The sequence below is a fragment of the Cygnus atratus genome, chromosome 2, assembly GCF_013377495.2.
Source record: "Cygnus atratus isolate AKBS03 ecotype Queensland, Australia chromosome 2, CAtr_DNAZoo_HiC_assembly, whole genome shotgun sequence".
Lineage (NCBI taxonomy): Eukaryota > Metazoa > Chordata > Aves > Anseriformes > Anatidae > Cygnus > Cygnus atratus.
The window spans coordinates 122,313,236-122,334,695 of record NC_066363.1 but is presented as its reverse complement, the minus strand read 5'-3'; the positions used below and the strand labels follow the sequence as shown (position 1 = coordinate 122,334,695).

The 21,460-nt window shown below is 38.8% G+C and overlaps 2 protein-coding genes across 7 annotated transcripts in view; one reads left to right on the top strand and one right to left on the bottom strand.

Annotated features, from left to right (window-relative positions):
* Nucleotides 1-18,088, top strand: part of ASPH (aspartate beta-hydroxylase) — a 116,714-nt gene extending 98,626 nt beyond the window's left edge. For all 6 annotated transcript variants that reach the window (XM_035553215.2, XM_035553214.2, XM_035553210.2 and 3 more), the window contains 4 exons: nucleotides 3,394-3,529; nucleotides 4,415-4,506; nucleotides 7,828-7,961; nucleotides 13,834-18,088. In XM_035553215.2, coding sequence (XP_035409108.1) covers nucleotides 3,394-3,529; nucleotides 4,415-4,506; nucleotides 7,828-7,961; nucleotides 13,834-13,984 — 513 coding nt within the window. In that variant the 3' untranslated portion in view covers nucleotides 13,985-18,088. The remainder of the gene's footprint in view (nucleotides 1-3,393; nucleotides 3,530-4,414; nucleotides 4,507-7,827; nucleotides 7,962-13,833) is intronic.
* A 1,050-nt stretch (nucleotides 18,089-19,138) lies between these two features.
* CLVS1 (clavesin 1) overlaps nucleotides 19,139-21,460 on the bottom strand; it is a 93,232-nt gene continuing 90,910 nt past the window's right edge. The window contains 1 exon segment of the mRNA XM_035553200.1: nucleotides 19,139-19,339. Coding sequence (XP_035409093.1) covers nucleotides 19,252-19,339 — 88 coding nt within the window. The 3' untranslated portion in view covers nucleotides 19,139-19,251.

Below are 21,460 nucleotides of genomic sequence, written 5' to 3'. Positions count from 1 at the left end.
AAATGAATAAATAAAAGCAGCACAAAGCTATTGGATCCTAGACACTTTTCACCAGGCTGAAAACAATGCATAGAAAATGACCTAGGTAAATTTGTCCTTTTTTTATGTTGTGTCTTTTGATTTTGGAAATGACCCAGAGGATGCTTTGCCAACAGCATACTACCGTGAATAGCTTATTGATTAAAGTAGATCTTGTATCATCAATTTTCATTGATTGTTTAGATTTTATTAGTTAAAAATTTCAAGTGCAGCAAGAAAAGCACAGAAAGAGAATGAAAGTACTGGCAACAACACAATCCATGATGTTTTCTGTAGACTGACAGCTAGGGCTCAATTGTTTGGCTACTAAAATCTAAACCTTCATATTTGATGGCAAAAATTAACTAAACTGTACATTTAAAGTGTGGCTGGATGCCTTAAGGGAGCCTTGTGTTGAAAAGAGCAGAGATAATGCTTATGCATGCTGATGTTTAAGCACTGTGAGTGACCAGATTAGTGCAAGGACCCTGTTTTGGATGGCTTTAAATACTGACCCTTGCCCAGATGTGTTGGAGGTCCCCAGCCAATACACTGTAACTGTCATGAATACTTTCTTACTCTGTATTGGTAACAAAGTGAAATGGAGTAGAGACACCACCATGATTTTATTTTATAGTCCAATGGATTGAAATGCACATGTGGTCAGTAGTTATGCCTCCCGTGAGTGGTAGTAAACTCTTAATCTCTGTCTGTGGCATTTATGACCATACCTTGAAAAGGGTTTGACAGCACAGAATAAGGATTTTTTAATATAATACAGTCACACATAAAAATAAAGCAATATTAAGAAATCCCTATTTAAATACAATAATTTCTTTGCCAATAAAATCTACACTATTACCAGATGTAAAGCAACTGTAAACTTACATTATTGTTAGGAACTGTGTTTAAAAAGCCATATGGAGGTTTATGGGAATCAGCTGGTAGGAAACAAGTACATATGCTCCAAGTGCTGCTTGCCACCTGATTCTTCACTTGAAATCAAGATTTGCACCAAACACAATATGAATCTGTTGCAGCCTGAGGCTTGCGTCCCTACATATTATACAGCATGAGCGTATTTAGCTTTTTTTTCTGTAGATGCTAGCTCTTGGTTCAGTAGCCTGAAGTCCACGTCCTGGACTTAGCCCCTATGTTTTAATGGTGTTATCCATTCCTGCCCTTCGATGTTGGCCTACGAGTCTGTAAAATCAGGGATATCAAGGCTGAGCTGTGTTTGAACTCCTGTAACTCTCCCCTTCCTTTCTACATAGGAGTTGCCTATCGCTCATAGTAAAGCATTATCAGTATGTGTTACAGGTGGGGGTCCAGTTTCTCATGAGTACAGAGACACTATTGATTTCAGTGGCAGTTATATCTAAAACCGTTGAAGAGCTGGCTCAAAATCAATGATATGTATTCAAATTGCTTTGTATCCAATGTACTAGGGAAGGAGCTTTAAAAGGCAAGGACAAACACAACTTTGCAGGTTGACTTTCAGCCTGTCACTTGTGGAACATTAGAGGTGACAAAGCTGCCATTATGTGCATCTCCTTGCACTACCAGTGCTCTTCATGCATCTTTTTGTTTGTGTGATTGAAAGCTCCTTCTTATATTCTTGTTTTTCAGGAGAAGGGTTAGGAGTTTGAGGAAACAGAGAAGCACTTGTAATGTCTTTCAAAGTTTTCCAATTTTGTTGATCTGTATCACTTTAAATTGAAACCTATATAAATGCAAGTTTTTCATTTCTCTTTCTCTTCTTCATTTCTTCTTTCTCATCTGCAGCCAGTACAAATTCAGGTATGCAAGCTGGTATTTCCTTGTGTAGAAATGATAGTGCTGAATCAGTACCAGCGCTGTTCCCCTGTTCTCTCTGATTAGATGGAAATTTTCAGTCTGTTTTGTACCCTGCATTTCAGAAAAAAACAGTTTTAGGAAGATATTCTTGAAAGTGTTTCTACTTAATGTTAATTATTAAAGGAGTGTTATGGAAACTCATCAGTGGGAGAGAAGAGGATGAATGCAGCAGGAAAAACAATGAGTGCTTTTCCCCTTTACTGATGGATGAGAGAACGCAGTTTGCTAGGAAGAAAAAGAGTACTGAAATAACACCAGCACAGTCCTAATTTTCATAGATCTTAGCCTTTTTAGGCTTGCTGTACTGGGAGATGGTCACCATATTATAGATATCGTGTTCTAGCTGTGGCTGTTTTCAGAGCCATTTATGATATATCAATGTACCACCTACTTTGCAGGATCAGCTTGTCCTTTAATTGAAAAAAAATGAAGTGGAAAATGCAACTGTTTAAATGGTGAAAAGCTAATAACCATATGGCTGAAAAGGGGCTGTTATATTACCTCGTCTGACCTGTGTTACAAAGATTTTGGAGTTTTACTCAGCTTTACGCATCGTATAAAGAGGCGATGTGGGAACACACCTTAGCCTATTTTCAGTTTGAAATTGATTGAAAATGTCTTACAGAAATGCTTTGTTCAAGAGCACAAAGGAAAAATGAAAACTATTCACCAAAAATAAGGTTGAGTGAGTAACGTAAGCAGGTGGGAAATGGAAGTCACATCATTATTATCCAGATCCATTGTTACACAGTGGATTTTTCATTTATCTTCCTGTAACATCAAAATGACTTATTACTGGTAGAATACAAGGTTTCTAATGTACCTGATTTCTACAGGTAGAATGTCCTAAGGCAGCAGAGAACAAAAATCTTAATTCCACAGTCTTGTGGGTTTGGTATGTGTGAAGTACACGGCAGCTTACACATTTTTAATGGTTGTATCCATAAATTGTCACCTGGCATTTCAAGTTGTATTTGATCTCTTCCAATAGCATCAGAATGTGCAAGTGAATCTTTGCAAACCTTTCCGAAGGTTTAAATCATAACTGTCAATTTAAGTAGCATGTTTGCATTTGTCCTCTTTGAACTAAGATGTTCTGTCAACACTTGGAGTTTCAGGTTATGTGAGTGGTTTTCTAGTCTCAAGAGTGCTTCCAGGTAGCATGTGCTATGTTTAAGAAGATCAGTACTCTTCTTAGCTTGCAACAAAAAATGATCTGTTAAAGAGCCCTTAGGCTAATCAAAAAGCAAGTTAAAGTGAGGCCTAATCTGCAAGAGGCTGGGGATTACTGAAATTTTACAATACAAATGTAATTGAATCTGAAGAATACTATGAAAGTTGGGTTTCCTGCCTTAACTTGTCATAAGGGAATTGACATAAGGAAACTTGATAATGATGAACTCTTTTTTTAAAGTACTTTTAAATTAAAAAAAAAAGGTAATAATGGCGGAAAAAAAAATAAGACGCTAAAGGAAAATGCAGTAAGTTCTCAGTGAATTAACATGGCTCTCACAACAGTCCTTAGAAAAAAATTGGAAACTTATTCGGGATGAGGGGCTTGCTGTGATGGATAAGAAAAAAAGCCTCTTCTTGCCTGAGGATGAGAATCTGCGAGAAAAGGGAGACTGGAGTCAGTTTACTTTATGGCAACAAGGTAAAGCATTTTGTATTTCTCTTTCCCTAGTTTCACTTTCTGACATCAATATAGTGTAATAAGGAGTATCAATACAGTTTTTCTGGAATAGCTTTTTAAATCACTGTACCTGTTATTTAAGTCTGCAGAAGAAAGGATCTGATAAAATAGTGTCTGAGACCCCAGCAACAGTGAACAAAAATTCTTTATTCTAAACCATGTAGCCCATGAGCACTTCTAAGAATCCCTTGAGGGTAATACTAATTTCCTGGCAAGGCTGCCAAAATTTTGCATGGTAATGCATGTGCAGATCAGCCTGAGGGAAGACAGGAAAGCAGGAGAAGACATATTCTCAATATTGTGTTGCCAGCTAGGTGAGATCCATCATTCAGAAATGATATGGGCAAATAGAATATGAGCTTTAATAAGCCTGCTGTTTTGTCTCTGAGCTTTGCAGTGGGAGGCTCAATTACTGGAATGACCTGAACTTCTTAAAAGACTTTACACGTGAAAGAGTACTGTAAGATAAAATACTAAAAGCCAAGGTATACGAAAATATAATCAGATGTTGAAATGGTATCATATTGGTGGCATTTTTTGTCTTTTTAATGATTATACTTTAATGATCTACTTAATCATTAATAAAAGCATAACCATACTTTTAGAATCATGTTTAAAATGGTAGAAAGCCTGCTTCTCACAAATAATTCAAAACCAAAGAAGTGGCAGGCTACTCTGATATAATATGTAAGCACTTGCTGTTGCATAATTTGTAAAATGTGTATGATATTATTTACCTCTTTTGGTGTCAGCTCTTGGACAGCTTTGTTGCTGTTCTGCAAAGTAGAAAACAAGGGGCTGTTTGTTCATTGCACTTTTGAATGTTCGATCTCTTATTTTCACCAGGAAGAAAAAACGAGAATGCTTGCAAAGGTGTTCCGAAAACTTGTGCTTTATTGGAAAGATTCCCAGAAGCTACAGGCTGCCGAAGAGGGCAGGTACCTGGCAAACTTCTTCATTTTTGCAAATCCCTAAAGCTGTGAGAAGGTGATGTTAAGAAATGTGTACAGAGGAATGTATGACCTTGATATATTCAATGATGGCTCAGACACACAATGAAGTTAATACTGTAATAGCCTTCAGCAAATACAAGATAAAATATATTAGCTGAAGCTCTTCTATGGAATTTTTAGTAAAACCGTTTTCCCTTGTGATCACAGGGAGCTCGTGTTGGGTAAGTAGTTATTTACCATGGGTCAACTGATAGTAATAACTTACTAAACCTAGTCCTAAGTGACTTAAGAGGTCATCACAGTCAGTACGGCTAACCCCAAGAAAACTGTCGCACCACAGCTGAAAATAGATCTATGCCAGAGAGGAAAGTTACTGTTTTCTTCATCATTTTTTTCATCCCAATATGCCAGGGTAAAACTTGTCAGAGTTTTACTTTACAACCATAGTATAACCTGTCTGTGATTCACGAATATTTAAATATTTGTATAATACTTGAATAGAGCGCGCGCGCACACACACACATATATGTATATATAAGACTCACAGAAGTTTCTAGACTGATCTGCGTGGGCAGATAGCATACATTGCAGTAATCATTCCACAAGGCAAGTATTATTGGGGTTATAAAAGTATTTCTGTGGGGTATGAATAACTTTTCTGCATAGCCAGCAGTTGCAGTTATTTGGGTTGCTTTAGGGTCTGACAGGGCAATCAAGCCTAACGTATCTCACTGTAGCAGAGGCAGTGGAATAGAGCATCTGTGTTCACCCCAGCCACTGGAGCTTATCGCTTGCTGTTATAAGGAATTGCTGGTAAGATGAAACCTCAGATGGTGGGAACAGCTAAGGCATTAGATACACATTCTCTTGTGCTCATTTTGTTGGAGACCTAGCAATGTCTTAAAATGCAAGATTTGTCAAAGCTACCTTGTCCTATCCTGAAATGCAGATTTCTCAGTTGAAAAGGTGCTTCTCACCACTGTTACGCGATATTCACCCTTCTTGTTCATTGGGTTGTAGAATCACAGAAAGGGAAGGGACTTCTGGAGATCTTCTAGTCCACCCCCTTTTCAAAGTGTGGTAAACTGGAGCATGTTGCTCAGGACACTGTCGAGACAGGCTTTTGAATGCCCAAGGATCGAGACTCTACAATCTCTCTGGACAACGTGCTCGAGTGTTCAATTGCCCTTACAGTAAAAACAGGTGTTTTTTTCTTATGTTTAAATGGAATTTCCCATATTCCCAAATCTGTGTGCATTGTCTCTTTGCCTTTAATTGGATACCACTGAGAAGAGTCTGGCTCCATCCTCTTCACTCTTCCCATCAGGTATTTATATATATTGATAATATCCCTGCTGAGCTTTCTCCTTAGGCTGAGCAGTCCCGGTTCTCTCAGCCTCCCCTCATATGTCAGGTGTTCCAGTCCCTTAATCATGTTTGTGGCCCTTCACTAGACTTGCTCCAGGATGTCCATGTTTCTGTTGTAGTGGGTAGCCCAGAACTGGGCGCGCAAGATGTCTCACTAGCTCTGAGGGGAAGGATCACCTCCCTCAAACTGCTGGCAAGGCTCTGCCTAATACAGCCCAGGAGGCTGTTATCTTTCTCTGTTGCAAGAACACGTTGCTGGCTCACGTCCAAACTGTTCTCTACGAGGAGCCTGAGCTCTTTTTCTGTGAAGTTGTTTTCCGGACAGTTGTTCTATAGCTTGTAGTACTGCCTGGGGTTACTCCTCCCCAGTGCAGGACTTCTCATTTCTCTTTGTTGAATATCATGAGATTCCTGTTTGCTCCTTTCTCCATCTTGTCAAGGTTCCTATGAATGGCAGCAAAAACATTTGGTGTATCAACCCTTTCTCCTCAATTTTCTGTCCTTGCCAAGGGATGCATTCTGTCCCATCATTCAGGTCATTAGTGAAGCTATTAAACAGTGTTGGACCCAGTATTGAGCCTTGGGGTATACCTCTGGTGAGCTGGAGTTTGTGTTTTGATCACAACTCCTTGAACCTGGCTGAACTGCCAGTTTCCATCCCCTTCACTGTCAGTTTACCTAGTTTCTACTTCATCACTTTGTCAACGAGGATGTTATTCTACAGACAGGGTCAAAAGCCTTACTAATGTTGAAATAAACAATACCCACCAATCTTCCCCTCATCCATCAAGCTAGGCATCTTACTGTAGAAAGCTCGTTAAGCATGGTTTCCCATTCATAAATCCATGCTGACTGCTCCTAATCACCTTCTTTTCCTTCATGTGTTTGGAAATGGCTTCCAGGATTATTCACTGTCACTGAGATGAAACTGACTGACCTGTAGTTCTTCAGATCGTCCTTGTTGCCTGCCTTGAAGACAGGAACAACGTTTGCTTTCTTCTAGTCCTCAGGAACCTACCCTGGTTACCATGACATTTCAGAGGTTGTGCGTGGATTCATGACATCAGTAAGTTCCTTCGCCACTTATGGGTAAAACCCATCAGGGTCAACGAAACAATTTGTTGAGTTTGTCTAAATGTTTCCTAACCTGTGAGTAAGTCTTTGGTTCAGGCTTCTCTGCTGTTCTCAGGTGCCTGGGATTCCTGAAGGTCAGTCTTAACAGTAAAGTCTGAGGCAAAGAAGGCGTTTAGTGCCTCAGCCTTTTCCATGTCCTTTGTCATCAAATCTCCTGCCACATTCAGCAGCAGAGCCATCTCTAGACCCATTTTCCCCAGACTTTCTTTTATTGATGTACCTGTAGAAACCTTTCTTGTTGCCTTTTGCTTTCATCTCCAGATTCAACACCAGATTATCTTTGCCTTTCTTAGCCTCTTCCCTGCACACACACAGTGTCTCTGTATTCTTCCTGGTTGATCTAACCATGCTTTCCTCTCTTGTATGTATTCTTTCTATATTTCAGTTTTTCAGGATCTCCATGCTTCCTGCACATAGGGATAAACTGTTCTTGAGGTTGGAGGAGGTGATCCTTAAAAATCAACCTATTGTCCTAGGCTACTCTTCTCTCCAGCAGTGTATCTCATGGGATTTTTTTCAGGAGAGCAAGTCCTTTTAAACAAGCGTGTCTGTAAATCTTTCCATTTCATCCAATTCTGATTATTTTAAACAAAATAAAAAGTATGCACATGCACACCGCAAGACTTGCTTTTTGTAGTATTGTACACCTTCAGGATGTGAAATCAGTCAGTTGTTGCTGAGACTAACAAAAGGTGACATTGCAGTTTTGGTTGGTCCTCGTGGATGAGATGTTATGAAGTCCTGAACGTGTAGCAGTATGCTTGTGAAAATGGCTTTGCTGAAGTCCTCTCTCTCTTCTTGCAGATCAAGTATTCTGTAATGCATCCAGGGACTCATGTATGGCCCCACACAGGGCCCACCAATTGTCGGCTAAGGATGCATTTGGGCTTGGTGATACCTAAAGAAGGCTGCAGAATTCGGTGTGCCCAGGAAAATAGGTATTCCACCCTCCCTCCTCCCCCCCCACTTTGGTCATTCATTTTCCCCCACCTCTCTCAACCCTGAGAAGTTGTGGTGCTGCATGTAATAAAAAGAAGAGAAGAGAAGAAAAAAAAAAGATGTTTCACTGATCAGGAGGTGCTGTATATTTCATTAAACAGGCAACCTACACCCTCACTCTTGCTACAACATATAAATGTCAGTTGTCAAACAATGCCAGAAGGATCTTTGGAAACAAAGCTGCTCTTTTCTGCTGTAGTGTGGAAATAACATTGTTTTTAGTCTATGAAATGTCTGTGTTTACATTTACAATGCCAATCTAATATACTTGCCAACAGAGGTGTCCATTTTATTTTATTTATTTTATTTTTTGCCTTAGAATTCTTCACTTATTCAGCAAAAGCTGAGACTAAGCTATAGCCCTATTCTCACCTCTGTGACCAATTACTACTGTATTTCTGCAGAAGCATTGTTTCTAGCAGAAACATTTGTTCTAATTCAATGTAACTCAGTTAAAAATATTCCAACTGAAGTTGATTTTAAGATGAATACATCTATAAAGTGTTTGGCACAACAAGTTACACAGGTAGCAAGTTTATTCAAAGTACATTTTGAGTAAGAATTCTTGCCCCTTTAGGGATAAATTATGCTGACTTGGAAACCAGTTTTGTCTCTGTTTTCTGGGAAGGAAAAAAAAAAACAAAAAAACAAGAAGGAAAAAAAAAAGCAATGGCTTAGATGTTACAATCAGAGCATATACTCCCCTGAGAAATATGAGAAAATCCTAAACTTAAGAATGGGATAGGTTTTTACATGATATTATTAAACACAGGAAAATATAGTATTAACTATATTACTTTTTTATTTGAAGACTTAACTTGCTGAGACTTATGTGGACTTCTAATAATGCTTAATATTTATATATCTCTATATAATCTACCTGGAAGATTTTGTTTTGTCTGTTGCATCTGAGTGCAACAAGTGTTAATTTTGAAATCTTTTCGTAGTGCTAATGTACAGCTGTATTTGATATAGAGAAATCCACTCCTGCCTGCATGACTGTAGTATATAGCAAAGTTGTTGGTTCTTTTTCTCCACATCTGAAAATAACTACAAGAATTTTTTAGAATTTTTGAGGATACAAATATCCAGCCGTTAAAAATGTCGCTATATATGTGTTAGGGCTCCTACCAACATAATGTTGACTGTAACAGACTATTAAATAAGCTATAAAACCTACACTACCTAGGTTGTGACAAACGTTTATTTCCAGCATTCCAATTCAATATCCAAAACAAGTTTAAGATAGATGATTGGGATTAAGATTGGGATGGAGGCAGAGGTAGCTAACAGGCTTAGAGGACTAATAGGGAGATGTGGGGTACTTTCACTGTAGGACACTACAATGAATTCAGATTTGTCTTAACTGAAAGGAATTACCATTAGGTGGCTGTTCAGTGGCCTGTGTGAACAAAGTGGTGGTTTTTATCTATTCCCAAGAGGCCAGGTATCCACAGCTCACCACTCATTAGGCTGGCCACTCTTCTTTGTCTTAATCTGAGCAGAAGGGATGGTGGTTTGGAAAATGAACATAACTACACCCCCCTGGTAGCAACAGCCCCTCAGCATCAGGGATGTGGCAGGGCAAAGTGGAAAAATTTATGTTGCTGCTGGTATGCTGCAGACAGCACTTCAGTGTCTAGGCTTCTGAATCTGGCTCATTCTTATGCATCGGACTCACTCATTTGAAATGTAAAACTTGCACTCAAGAGCTGACTACAGCCTGTTTTGGAATGTGTTAGCTTTAGTTGATTTTGGCAAGAGCGACACATTCATAGTCAAAGACAGGATTTTTTCACTGAAAACATTGAAAGTATGTTCACTATTAACAAAAAGTTTTGTTTTTTTTTTTATACATCCCTTTCTCCGTGAAAGAGGTGGGTGAACTACTCTGGAAAGAAATGATGTCAGGAGAAAAACATATCTTTAGCATTTTCCGTTCCTCTCCTGGTGGGTTCAGAGCAGTAGGAAGCTAGTGGTTTCTAACTTCAGCTGGCTCAAGCATGAAGGTTAGTGTATCAGGGGTCAGTGCTTCGATGCCATCCTTTTCTGGCTTCCTGTCCCACTGCTGCTTGTACAAGACGGAGAAATAATGAGAATGTTGTGCCCAGTTACCTCTGTGTCACCCAGTGTAGGTGTTTAGAGGGGAAATGCTAGTATGCAGCTCATCCTTTGATGTACACGCAACTCAGCTTTGTCTAATACTGAGTTTTACTCCATCACTTGCAGAGGAGTCTTTATGTTGCTGCTAGGAGCTTGTACACCTCGTTGTTATTCAGCACAGATATAGTAATTTTAGGTCGTTGGGCCATTCTGAAGTCCCAGCTCTGGAAAGTGCAGGGTACAGTGCACAAAAATGGGAGGTAAATAATATCTAGTTATCAAAATCAAACATCTCTGTGAGACATGGTAATCATGTTTTGAAACGAAGCTGCAGAATTACAACCTTAAGCAGAAGTCGGTCCAAGATCTCACCTGTGACAGGTGAAATAATAGCCGTGCAGGTGACATAAAACCCTATCCCGAAGTGGCTCAGCACCAGACAAGAATAATATCCTCCCTGTGGTCCCACTGTGAAGTGTTTCTCACACCACGAAGGCATCTGGAAAATATTTATTTGCATACTAATGGTGTTTTTTGTAATCTACCCAAAAGGGGCTAATAGTTCTGTCAACTTTATGACTTGTTCTTTGTTGTGCAAAACAGCCCGACCCAGTATGATGCAAATGATAGATCCCTGTTTTTAACCTCTGAAGCTATTTCATCTGGATGCTTGGAGTTTTTATTGTCCTTTACTGAGCTACACTTTCAGGCTATTTAGTGCAGTGCTGTTCAGGCTTGATTTAAGTTAGAGGGGGTGAAAAAAAAAAAAAAAGCCTGATTCTTTGCCACATTGCAGCATTGACTGGAATAATACCAATGTAATTCTAGTGCAGTAGCAGAGACTCAGGGCCTGTATGACGTAAAACATTTTTATTTATTGGAAAGCTGATTTGGTACCAGAAAAAAAGCACAGGATTATACTTGAAACCTGCAAAAGGCTCGTTATGTGGTCCTTCGTGTCTGATGTCCACGTGCAAGACAGTGTGAATTTTTCACTGTTATGCTGGTTGTCCACAGTTGTTTTAAATACAGTCAGATGATCATTTCTATCTCAATTTCCATTTCCCTTCAGAACATTACAGCACAGCCCCATAAACGTTGATTTTTGCTTTTGTTGAGTTAAATGTTCAAAAATATGGCTTAGGACTCTGAATCTTATTTTCACCCTGATTTTTTTTTTCCCCAAGAAAATTTCCATGTGAATGAACACATGAATGAGCCAAGCAATATATTTCCATCTTTGATTATGATATCTTTGCTTCTTTCTCATCACTACTGCTCACAGTTCCTAATTCCCTTTAAGGGCATCAATCCTCATGGGCTGCTTTGCTTCCCAAGGGATCTTGTTGAAAAACATTTATTATGTAGTCATTGTAGAGTGACTTTAGAAGGTAACATAGGCTGTTACTGACTTGACTGACTGTTACACTCTTTCGGGTGAGACTGGATGAATAATCAGACTCATGCTTCTGTCTTGTTGCAATGCAAAATAAATTTGCTTTGCTCATAGCACTGCTTGAATTTACGATAGACAAACCATGCAACACATAACCAGCTGCTGTGTCCAAGTGCAGAAGCCAAGTCTGAGATCTGAGGGACAAGTGACAAATGGCTAGCACAGTGACATTTTACAGTGTGGTGACATTATCCCTAATGTTCACTGATCATATGCCGATTTTTTTCAGTACTGAGTTTGCAGTTAACCAGGCGCTAAACCTCTTCTCAACATTATGAATCCAGATTTCAACAGGATAGAGAAGTGGGCCAAAGGAAACTTCAAAGGCAAATGCAAAGCCCTTTAACTGATAACAGATTAACACTTTGCAACAATATAGGGTGCATGATGACTGCACAGAAAGCAGCTTTGCAGAAAATGACTGAAGGTCCTAGAGGACAAGCAATATGTGCTGTCATTTTGATAAAGCAGTTTGAGGGGAGCAATTTTTTTCCCTCTCTTCTGAACATGAGATACTGTAGCTGCAGTTCTGTGTTCAGTCTGGGGGCTCTTCAGCACAAGAAAGTCACCGATAAACTAAAACGACTCCTGTGGAGGTTGAAAATGAAAAAGCTGATTAGGTTTAAAAAAGCTGACATTATAAAAAAGCTGACATGCTCCAGTCCTCTACTGAGGGGACTCAAAGAATTAGTTCGGAGCCTGAAAAAGAGAAGGCTAAAGGGGAGCCTGGTTACTGTCTTCAGCTAACAATGGGTGACTGTGCACAAGACAAACTCTTTTTAGAGGTGTGTAGATATAGAATGAGACATGAATAATGGCATGAAGGTGCGGCAGGGGAGGGTCAGGCTGGGTGTTAGGAAAAGGTTCTTCACCCAGAGGGTGGCTGGGCACTGGGACAGGCTCCCCAGGGCAGTGGTCACAGCACTGAATCTGTCAGAGTTCAAGAAGCATTTGGACAATGCTCTCAGACACATGGTCTGATTTTTGGGTGGTCCTGTGTGGAGGCAGCAGTTGGACTCCATGATCCTTGTGGGCCCTTTCTGAATCAGGATATTCTATGATTCTCTGAGACATAACAGACGCAAGGAAATAAATGTTCACTCTTAGGCTGGTGAAACACTAGGAGAGATGATGGAATGTCTATTGCTGTAGATACTCAAAAATCCAGTAGATAATAACCTGAGATATCTCATCTAGCCTCAAAGTTGGATCTAACTTTGCAGTAAGACCTGCTGTCAGCAAAAGCTTTGAACAGATAATCTTCTGAGGTTTCTTCTGACCTTAATCATTTTGTGATTCTATATTTCATAAAGTTGAAAGGAGTGCTGATTCTTTCAACCATCAATATTCCCCCTCTCTATTGGCTCTTGCCATTGCTTTTAAATCCAATCATTTTCTTTCTTTTTTTTTTTTTTTTTTTTCAAACAATGGAGTTTCTCAAAAATAAGCCAGTTTGAATAAATTATATTTCTCTTTTTGTGCCTAACAGAGGTGCAGATCTTGGAAAGATTTCACTGTTAAAACCTGGCTTTTCCACGTAGCAATGAATGCTCACCCAGAGTAGTTAGGTCCCATTCAGTGATCTCTGCCTTAGCATTACTTGGCAAGCAGAAGAGGTTTACATTATGTGGTCTCATCCTTTCAGTTCAGCTTCAACCGTATATAACCTGACCTAGCGTATGCTATGTCATTGCAACCTTCCTCTGAAGAAAAATCTGTAGGCTCTGTGCTTTGAATGGATTTATGGGACAAGACTGATAACACCCCTGATATTATAAAGCAGGATCAGTGCTGAAGTCTGTTGTTCTGATTTTCAGAAAAAGCAGACTGATTTAGCGTTATTTATTTTCAAAACGTATTGCTCATCATTCCATCAGTTTCCATTACTCATTATGTATATATCTGATCAGAAAAGGGGAGAAGTTGATTACTGTACCAGTACTATACCTCTAAGCTTGATGAATGTTCCCAGGTTATTGGACTAAGCTCATTAAAATTAAATAAATAACAAATATTGCAAGTGTCTGAATATGTATGTGGGCACATAGGGGCATAACTATGCAGAAGGAGAGAAAACAATCCCTCAATAGTATGAAGGTTCATTAGACAGATCTTTCTGTAGCTTTATGTTAATTAAGACTCAGATACTCTTATCTGAGTCTTACTCTTGTATCTTAATTATATCTTGCCTATAAGAGCCTCCATGGCACTTCAAATACTACACTAAAGCATGTTCTTTTTTTGTGTTGCAGAACCTGGGAGGAAGGGAAAGTTCTTATTTTTGATGACTCTTTCGAGCATGAAGTATGGCAGGATGCTGAAAATTATCGCCTGATATTTATTGTTGACGTGTGGCACCCTGAGTTATCAGCACAACAGAGACGCACCCTTCCTGCTATTTAACGGGTTACTTCTGATGTGAAGAGCAGAGGAGAGAGGACCCTTCAGAGTATGCAAATAGAAGCATGCAGGATTAATTTATCCTGCATATGAGGAATACTAGTATTATAAGGGTTAGAAGAGATAACAATGGCATTTTACAATTACAGAGGACTTGAGTTTAAAAAAAAAAAAACAAAGGGCAAGCCATTTTGTTTGTTTGTTTGTTCTTTTTTTTTTTTCCACACTGATACAGCACTGATATGTATTGTTTTTCTGGCTGCAAGTCTGAAAATACGAATCTTGTCAGCCAAAGAGCAATAGGTCTGGTTTTTCAAGCTGAGGAATGTGCAGATGTTTTTGCCATGCCGTACTATGCATACAAAACCAATCAGTTACCTGCCTGGCCATGTTCAGGCACAAGATTTGCTATACTACATCCAGGAAATGCTTCCCAGGTTTCTATCTGGGTAGCAGCATGTGAGTTATTTATAAACGTATGCATACAATCAACTTTGAAAATCATGTGCAGTTGCAATGTTAACTGCTTTAGGTATAAGACATGTCCCTATGTTATCAACTGTAGATAATGTGATTGGGTTATGTGTGTTTTGTATTTTTTCTACCTATTTTTCTAGTATAATTATGAACAGATTTTTATTCAACCACTATTTTTAAAAATAATGTATATACAAAGTACATCTCTAGCTATAAGCAGAAGGAAAACACTGTATATGAACAAATTTCATTTTTGCCAACTGTGGCCTTTGCATTTCTAGGGAGGCAAGAGAATGGAAACTTGCATAATCAGCTTCTTAGTGTTGTTCTTCTAAAACGAAATAGTTCTCTTAGCAGGTAACCTTCAATTTTGTAATGTGATTCTGGAAGATGCTGAGCAAATGTAATATCTGTAGACTTGGATCTTTAAGTGCTCAACAGTTCTTAAGGTTATGCGGTGAGCTGCTGTTCTTCCTATTGTTATAAAAGCTTGTGTTGTGATAACTATTTTCTGCCCAGCACGAGTCTGAGGCACCTCCTTCCACAGGCTCCTTTTAGGTTGGATGGTCATTCAGCAGAAAAATACCTATGAAGAATTCCTTGAGATTGGAGCAGATGGACAAGGTCTTTCAAGGTTTTCTGACAGAATGCAAAGCAAAGAGCTTCAGGTTATTAACTTGTATTAACTTCTGCTGCCAGCATCCTACGGAGTGCTAGAATGATCCTTTAATTGAGCTTATGGTATTCTCTTTGTCTTGAAATGCATGATGTAATACTGAAGCAGTCTTATCACAGTACCATTTACAGTATACTCTGTATTTGCTATACAGAATTTACTATATGGTAAGAAGGCCTTATTTTCAAGAGATAAATCTTCATGGATGTTTAAAGCAGTATGCTGATTTTTGCATCTCGGCTATTTTATGGGAGATTCAGGGTGTAGGACCCTCCACTGTTAACTTCTGAGAACACTAACAGGGAAGACAGACCAGAGGTTGCACTGATGTTGTTTATGACTGGCTGTTATCAACTGACCTGCAAAACCAGTGTTTGGGTGTGGATAGGTGTGCTAGGATGTTCAGCTCTCATCAAGCTTGTCAAGAGCAGTGGCATCTCTAGCAAGGGTTGTGAGAGACAGGTACTATGCAAGGAGACATTAACGTTACTTAGCCTTCACAGCTTTGGCTTCATTGTCCAAAGGATACTGAACAGTTATCTTATTTCTTTAATGTTCAGTGGTTTTGTACTGCAGAGACAATGTCATGGTACCTAAGTATTATAGGCACTACAGCACATACTGCATGATCAGAATGCAACATTTACGAAGCAAAATACAGGTTTGCACTTCCATCAATTGAATGCTTTTCAGACTTGTATTTTATTAAGTAATTAAATCTTGTAATGCCACATAACACATGGTGATTGCACCATAATTTGTTGTAACCAGTTTCTGGAGGTGTGCACTTTAATTTCCTTTTGACTATTAAAAATAAATAAAACATACTGATACTCTCTCTGATCAAGAGTGAGTTTTAGGCAGCAATGTTAATTAGGCTTTAATGTGTTGTCCAAATCAACAATAACACAGTTCCATCTACAAGAAGGTAACAGTTCTTAATTAATCATCATGAAAGCTGAAAAGATTTGTTTCACACTTTAAAACATACAGAAATACTTTTGGAGAGCTTTAGGAGAATCATGTACAAAACTTGAAATAATGTACCCATTATATCAAGGGCCCATAGTAAAATAAAATTAAAAAATTAAGTCAGAGGCTTTTTTTGTATCTGTACAGTGATCAAGCAGTACAAATTATAAACTATTTTGTAATTCTGTAAAATAAAGAAATAGTTTGTAAAGAAGGAATCAAGAACTGTTTAAACTAAAACTAGTGGCTTAGGAGTATTTTAATTAATATTGCATTTTAGTTTCTATAGCTTGGAATAAACACTAAAGCAATGGTAAAATGTTTAGAGCTTTATTTATAAAAATTCACTCTGTCCTTCAGATTGTTTCATCGTTCCTTTGAAGTCTCTTACTTATATTTTCAGATTGCAATCAACAAATAGATCAAAGTAATTTACCCAAAATTTGTGTGTGCCAAAGTAGCACTCTTCATTAAATTTAGTAGTGACATATTGGCCATTTGCAATCTTAAGTGCCTTGAATGTGACAAGGTGTATTGTGAATAGCTGCTGCAACACTAAAGTGATTCAACTCTCTGCCTACCTGTCAAGGAGCTGAGAGCATCTCCTTTTGTTAGATACATTTATTGAATTAAGTACATAAATGGTGAGGATATATATAGCAAAACATGGAAATTAGGCAGCGAATAAGTGGTATATTATTTTATGTATTCCTCTTTGCCATACAGTATTTCATGTTGAAAAAACTTTTACAAATTGAAAATGCCAATGTATGAAGTGAATGGAAATGCTTTTTAAATGGAGAGCCATTGCAGATTAAACATTTTTTTCTTTAGATGTATTTACAGAGGGAAATGCCAGAGCAGGGCAGTATAGCCTCCTATTTGTAAGGTAGTATGTACTTGTCACGATGTTAAGAGGTGGATTCCTTCCCGCCTGTAGCTACCTTGCTTGCAAGCACAGAGTCTGTATAAGATCCTACAGTTACATATGATGCCCTATATATCTGTATTTATTTATTAATGTCACAGTCAAAAAGTAAATAATTCTGACCTTCAATAATTAATCTTCAAGGGCTAGATTTCAGTGATATTTGCAGTTCTTGGGCAAAACATCTCCCACTTGAAAGAACAGTAATGGGTCATCACAAAGATTCAATAACAGTGGCGGTAAGTGTCCTAACAGAAAAAAATGCAAACCAAAGTGTAGTTCTTCATTAATGCTGCAGTATAGTAGTCAATGTCTGTCTCGTTTATTTTTGTTTGTTTTACTTTACGCTTTAAGCAAGTTCTCTGTGACAAATCCCAATGTCTGTGCATCTTCATGAGCCTAGGGAAGGGAGGAGAGCAGTTTTCTGTACTAGGTTATAATGCCAGGGGAGGGGGAATGGAAGAAATTCCAAAGATAAATGGGCTCAAAATGGGCTCAATCGTCTTATTTAATGTTCCTGCAAGCCTCAGAGTGTCTGCTTCTTTTTCTGATTCCTGTGTTGCCTTGCTGGGAACATTCACTGCCTTAAAGACGTGCTGCCATGGAGGCCAGGCTTTGTATCAGTAACACACTGCTGCAGGAGAAGTTTATTGTGAATGAGGCTATTCTGTACGTATACAAGCGGGTAAATCCCAGGTGTGTTAACAGAGTCTGTCAGTGTCCTTTCTGCTTGTGCAGGCTTAAAATATTGTAAATGAAGGTAGCATTTATTTGCTCCATTTGTTAATGATGACCATGTCCAGTTGAACTAGACCATCACTTTCAGTGTATCGTTTATGAATTAATTCAGTGGATGTTCCAGAGTTGTATGAAAAGCTCTTGTGCTGCCTATTATCATCTCATTTTATCTATATATGGTTTACGCTATTATTTTTGATATGTTGGTGCCAACCACGTGTTCTAGTAATTGTCAGTGCATGGCAATCAAATTGAAGACAAAGGTGTGTACAGTGGTTGTAACTGTTTTAGGAAATAAAGTCACTGCACATGCAACTTGATAACGATTTTTCTTTTATTTCTTTAATCTGGTTTCCATTTCAGTGAAGGGATGGGACTCTTTTTTGCAGGTAGAGCAAAGAGAGAGATAACAAACTGATCTTTGGCATTTCAGTTCTTCTGTTTGTCCACATTTCTTTCTAGGAGAAGCTTGCACTGAATAATTAATTCTAAGTTTTTCTTTTCATTTAACCGTGGCCCGCAACTGCAATCAGCATACCCTTCTGCCTACACCTTTCACTGGCTGCAGGAGGGAAGGGGGTAAATGGCTCTGCGGAGCTTTCATTTGTCATTGTGACCTAAATGAAAAAATCTGGATTGAGCCATTAATCAGTGGTGAATGTGTCCAATGGGTCTCCCTAGTACCCCCCTTGCGCACACGCACACACACACACGCACACATCTAATAGGCTCCGGAGTTGCCTGTGGAAAAACACATCGTTAAAATTAAATAATTGCATTCCAAATTGTCTGTCTGCTGCCCACACAGCTCCTTCCACTTAGCTGACAGTTTTATAAGGGCTTCAGAAGTTAAGAATAATTTTTGCTAGATATGAAATAAGTGACCCCCTATAAGCAGTATGGGTGAGGCAATCACAAAGTGTCGTGTTGAATGGCATTATGCTGGCATTGATTTTTTTTTTTTTTAATGCAAAATCCTTCTGTAGAATTCGAGCACACTGTAGATTCTGCTATTTCTGCCCTCTGAACCACTTTAAACTACTAATTTCAGCACAGACTTTAAATTTAAGATGCCTTGCTTTAAAACACTTTTAACCTTGGCTTCTATAAAACCGAGCATCCCTGCTGGTGGCTTCAGGAAAACTTCTACTGACACTTCCTGCTTTCTTTGAAAGGAGAATGCAGTCCCACCATTTCCAATATTTTAATGCCACAAGACCAAAAGAGAAAAGAAAAACAAGTTCTTTACATATGGACAGACCCCTGCTGTGTCTTCCTTCGCATCCCACGTCAATAGAAATTTTGTTCAGCTTTGGCCCCGCAGACGGATGGCTGGTGACAGTTATTACTTGGGCAAGAAATATGAAGTTGTTGTTCTCAAGCAAAACGCGTGCACGTGTGTGAGTGTGTATCGTGTGCTCTGTGGGTTTCTGGTATGGTGGAAGTCTGTGAATGTTTCTGTGACTGGCGAGTGGGAGCTCAGTCCAGGGCCAGCAGCGGCTGGGTGTTCTCGCTTTCCCCCAGGTCCTCGTGTTTCAGCGTGCCAGCTTCCACCACCGACTGGGACCTGAAAGCAAGAACAGGCACATGCCAGTGAGGGCTGCTGTAGGAACACTTACTGGGATCATTTTGCTTCATTTCATGATTTTTGCTTTTGTTTGTTTTCACCTTTGTCACCTTTTATTTATTTCCTCTGGTCTATATAAACAATTTGAGGCACATTCTTTTAAATATGAACAGGAAAGTGAATCCATATTTATTTCAAATGCATTCAAAATATTTAGTGCATAGCTACTACATTGAATCCATAAAAGAATTCATTAAATCCATTAAAGGTCTGATCCCGAGAAACCATGGGATCTGTTAGCACTTAATGTCCTCCTAGGCAACATAGCTTCTGCTACTGCTTACTGGATTACTTTGCACGAACAAACTAATTTATACAAGTGCTTGCAGGAGTGAGTCTCAGCTCATGCTTGTTACAAATCTGGTGGCTGGCAAGTAGATAAATCACATTTTACTGATGGAGGTGCCTAAGGGACAGAACTTCCCTGAGTTATCCAAGACCAATGAAGAAACCAGACTTAATATGACATCAAGGGAGCTTCTGGTGTGCTGCCCAATCCTGCCATTTATCTTTATCTCCTTGTCTACACCCTTGAAAGAGAACCTTGTTCAGGGATAGTCCATTTTAAATTCATTTCTGTCTTCAAGGTGGGAAACATAGCTTGTCCTTTGCTTCTAATGGGCAAAAAAAAAAGCAGAACAGATGAGTAAGAAAGTGGAGTGTTGGGATTTCTGGCAGTGACAAAAGCTGAATGGGTTTAACTTAATGGGAAAATTCAAGAGGATTTCATTTTCTGAGGTCTGTGTGCTCCAGTGTTTGCCCACTGAGCTATGGAAGGAGGAACTGATGAGTGTGTTACAGAGATTCATTATCTTCCATTTCCTATGTTTTGGGCTAGAAGTTGCCTCCCAGTGTGGAGCTGGCAACGAGTTTTAGAGTAAAATCACTTTCTGGACAGAGAACTTTTAAAAGGGAACTTTTCCAAAGGTAGCAGGAGCAAGCATTTACATGTTGCATACCATTTTAAAGAGCCGGTTTTCTTATGGATAGCTTTTAGAGTTAGGGGTAACTCATTACCTGCAGGATATGTTTGTAGTTCCCAGTTGCTCATTATGGTAACCTCAGTTTAAGCCTTAGCTGTTTTATGCGATTAGAGATCAATTCTCTTTTGATAAGAATCACTAATAAATTGCATCCTGTGGTACTGCAGCACGTGATCAAAACTCAATAGTGTGACTGTGAATAACTTGTATGATTATTTTTCTTATTCTTATGCCTGAAGCTTTCGTTAAAGCATAATAAAATTTTTTTCATTAAAAAAAATCTCAAGAGAGAAATAACAAAAACTGGATGCTCACTGGGAAGATTTTACGCCTAATTTTTCAAAGCAAGTGTTTGCCCAAATGTTTTCACTGTGTATTTTTTTTACAGTAATGTGACATGTATAATGTTTATGGCTGCACTTTAATATAGAAAAGAAGCTGATTCAAGAGATTATGCAAAATGGCAATTTACATATTTCTAGTATGTGGCAGCAAGAACTATTCGGGTGGCTTTGAAACTAATACAGAATGGATTCAAATCACAATTTTTTTGTTCTCTTTTCTGGAGTATCAAGTTAAATTATTATTAAATAGCACCTAATTAATACTTGTCGCCAATGTTTTGTTTATGGCTGATCCACTGCCCTAAAATGAGTATAAAAAGTTACAGATTTTTGCAGTGTTTGCCAGCATACAGTGGAAAGTTTCTGCCCTAAGTCAAACATGAAAAAAAAAACTCTCAAATCTGCCTTGTGCGACCACTGCTGGTTATCTCTGCTCTCAACTCATTACACAAAATTTTTTCTAGCATCTGTACCAGCAAGAGACCAATTTTCTCCCTGCACTGGTGCTCAGATGTGTGCCAACTTGGGAGAAATGCAATTTCAAGCAGTGTATGTAGGTCCCAGACTGCTCCTCTTCACACAAGAGCCAAACTAGCTGGAGGATCTAGCAAATGCCTTGCAGCCCACCTGACCCACACTTTCAAGACACTGAATGATTCAAGTGCTATGCTCAGCCCTTCAATATGAAGAGGAATCCAACCGAGGCGTTAGTATATGCCAAACTCTGAAGCATA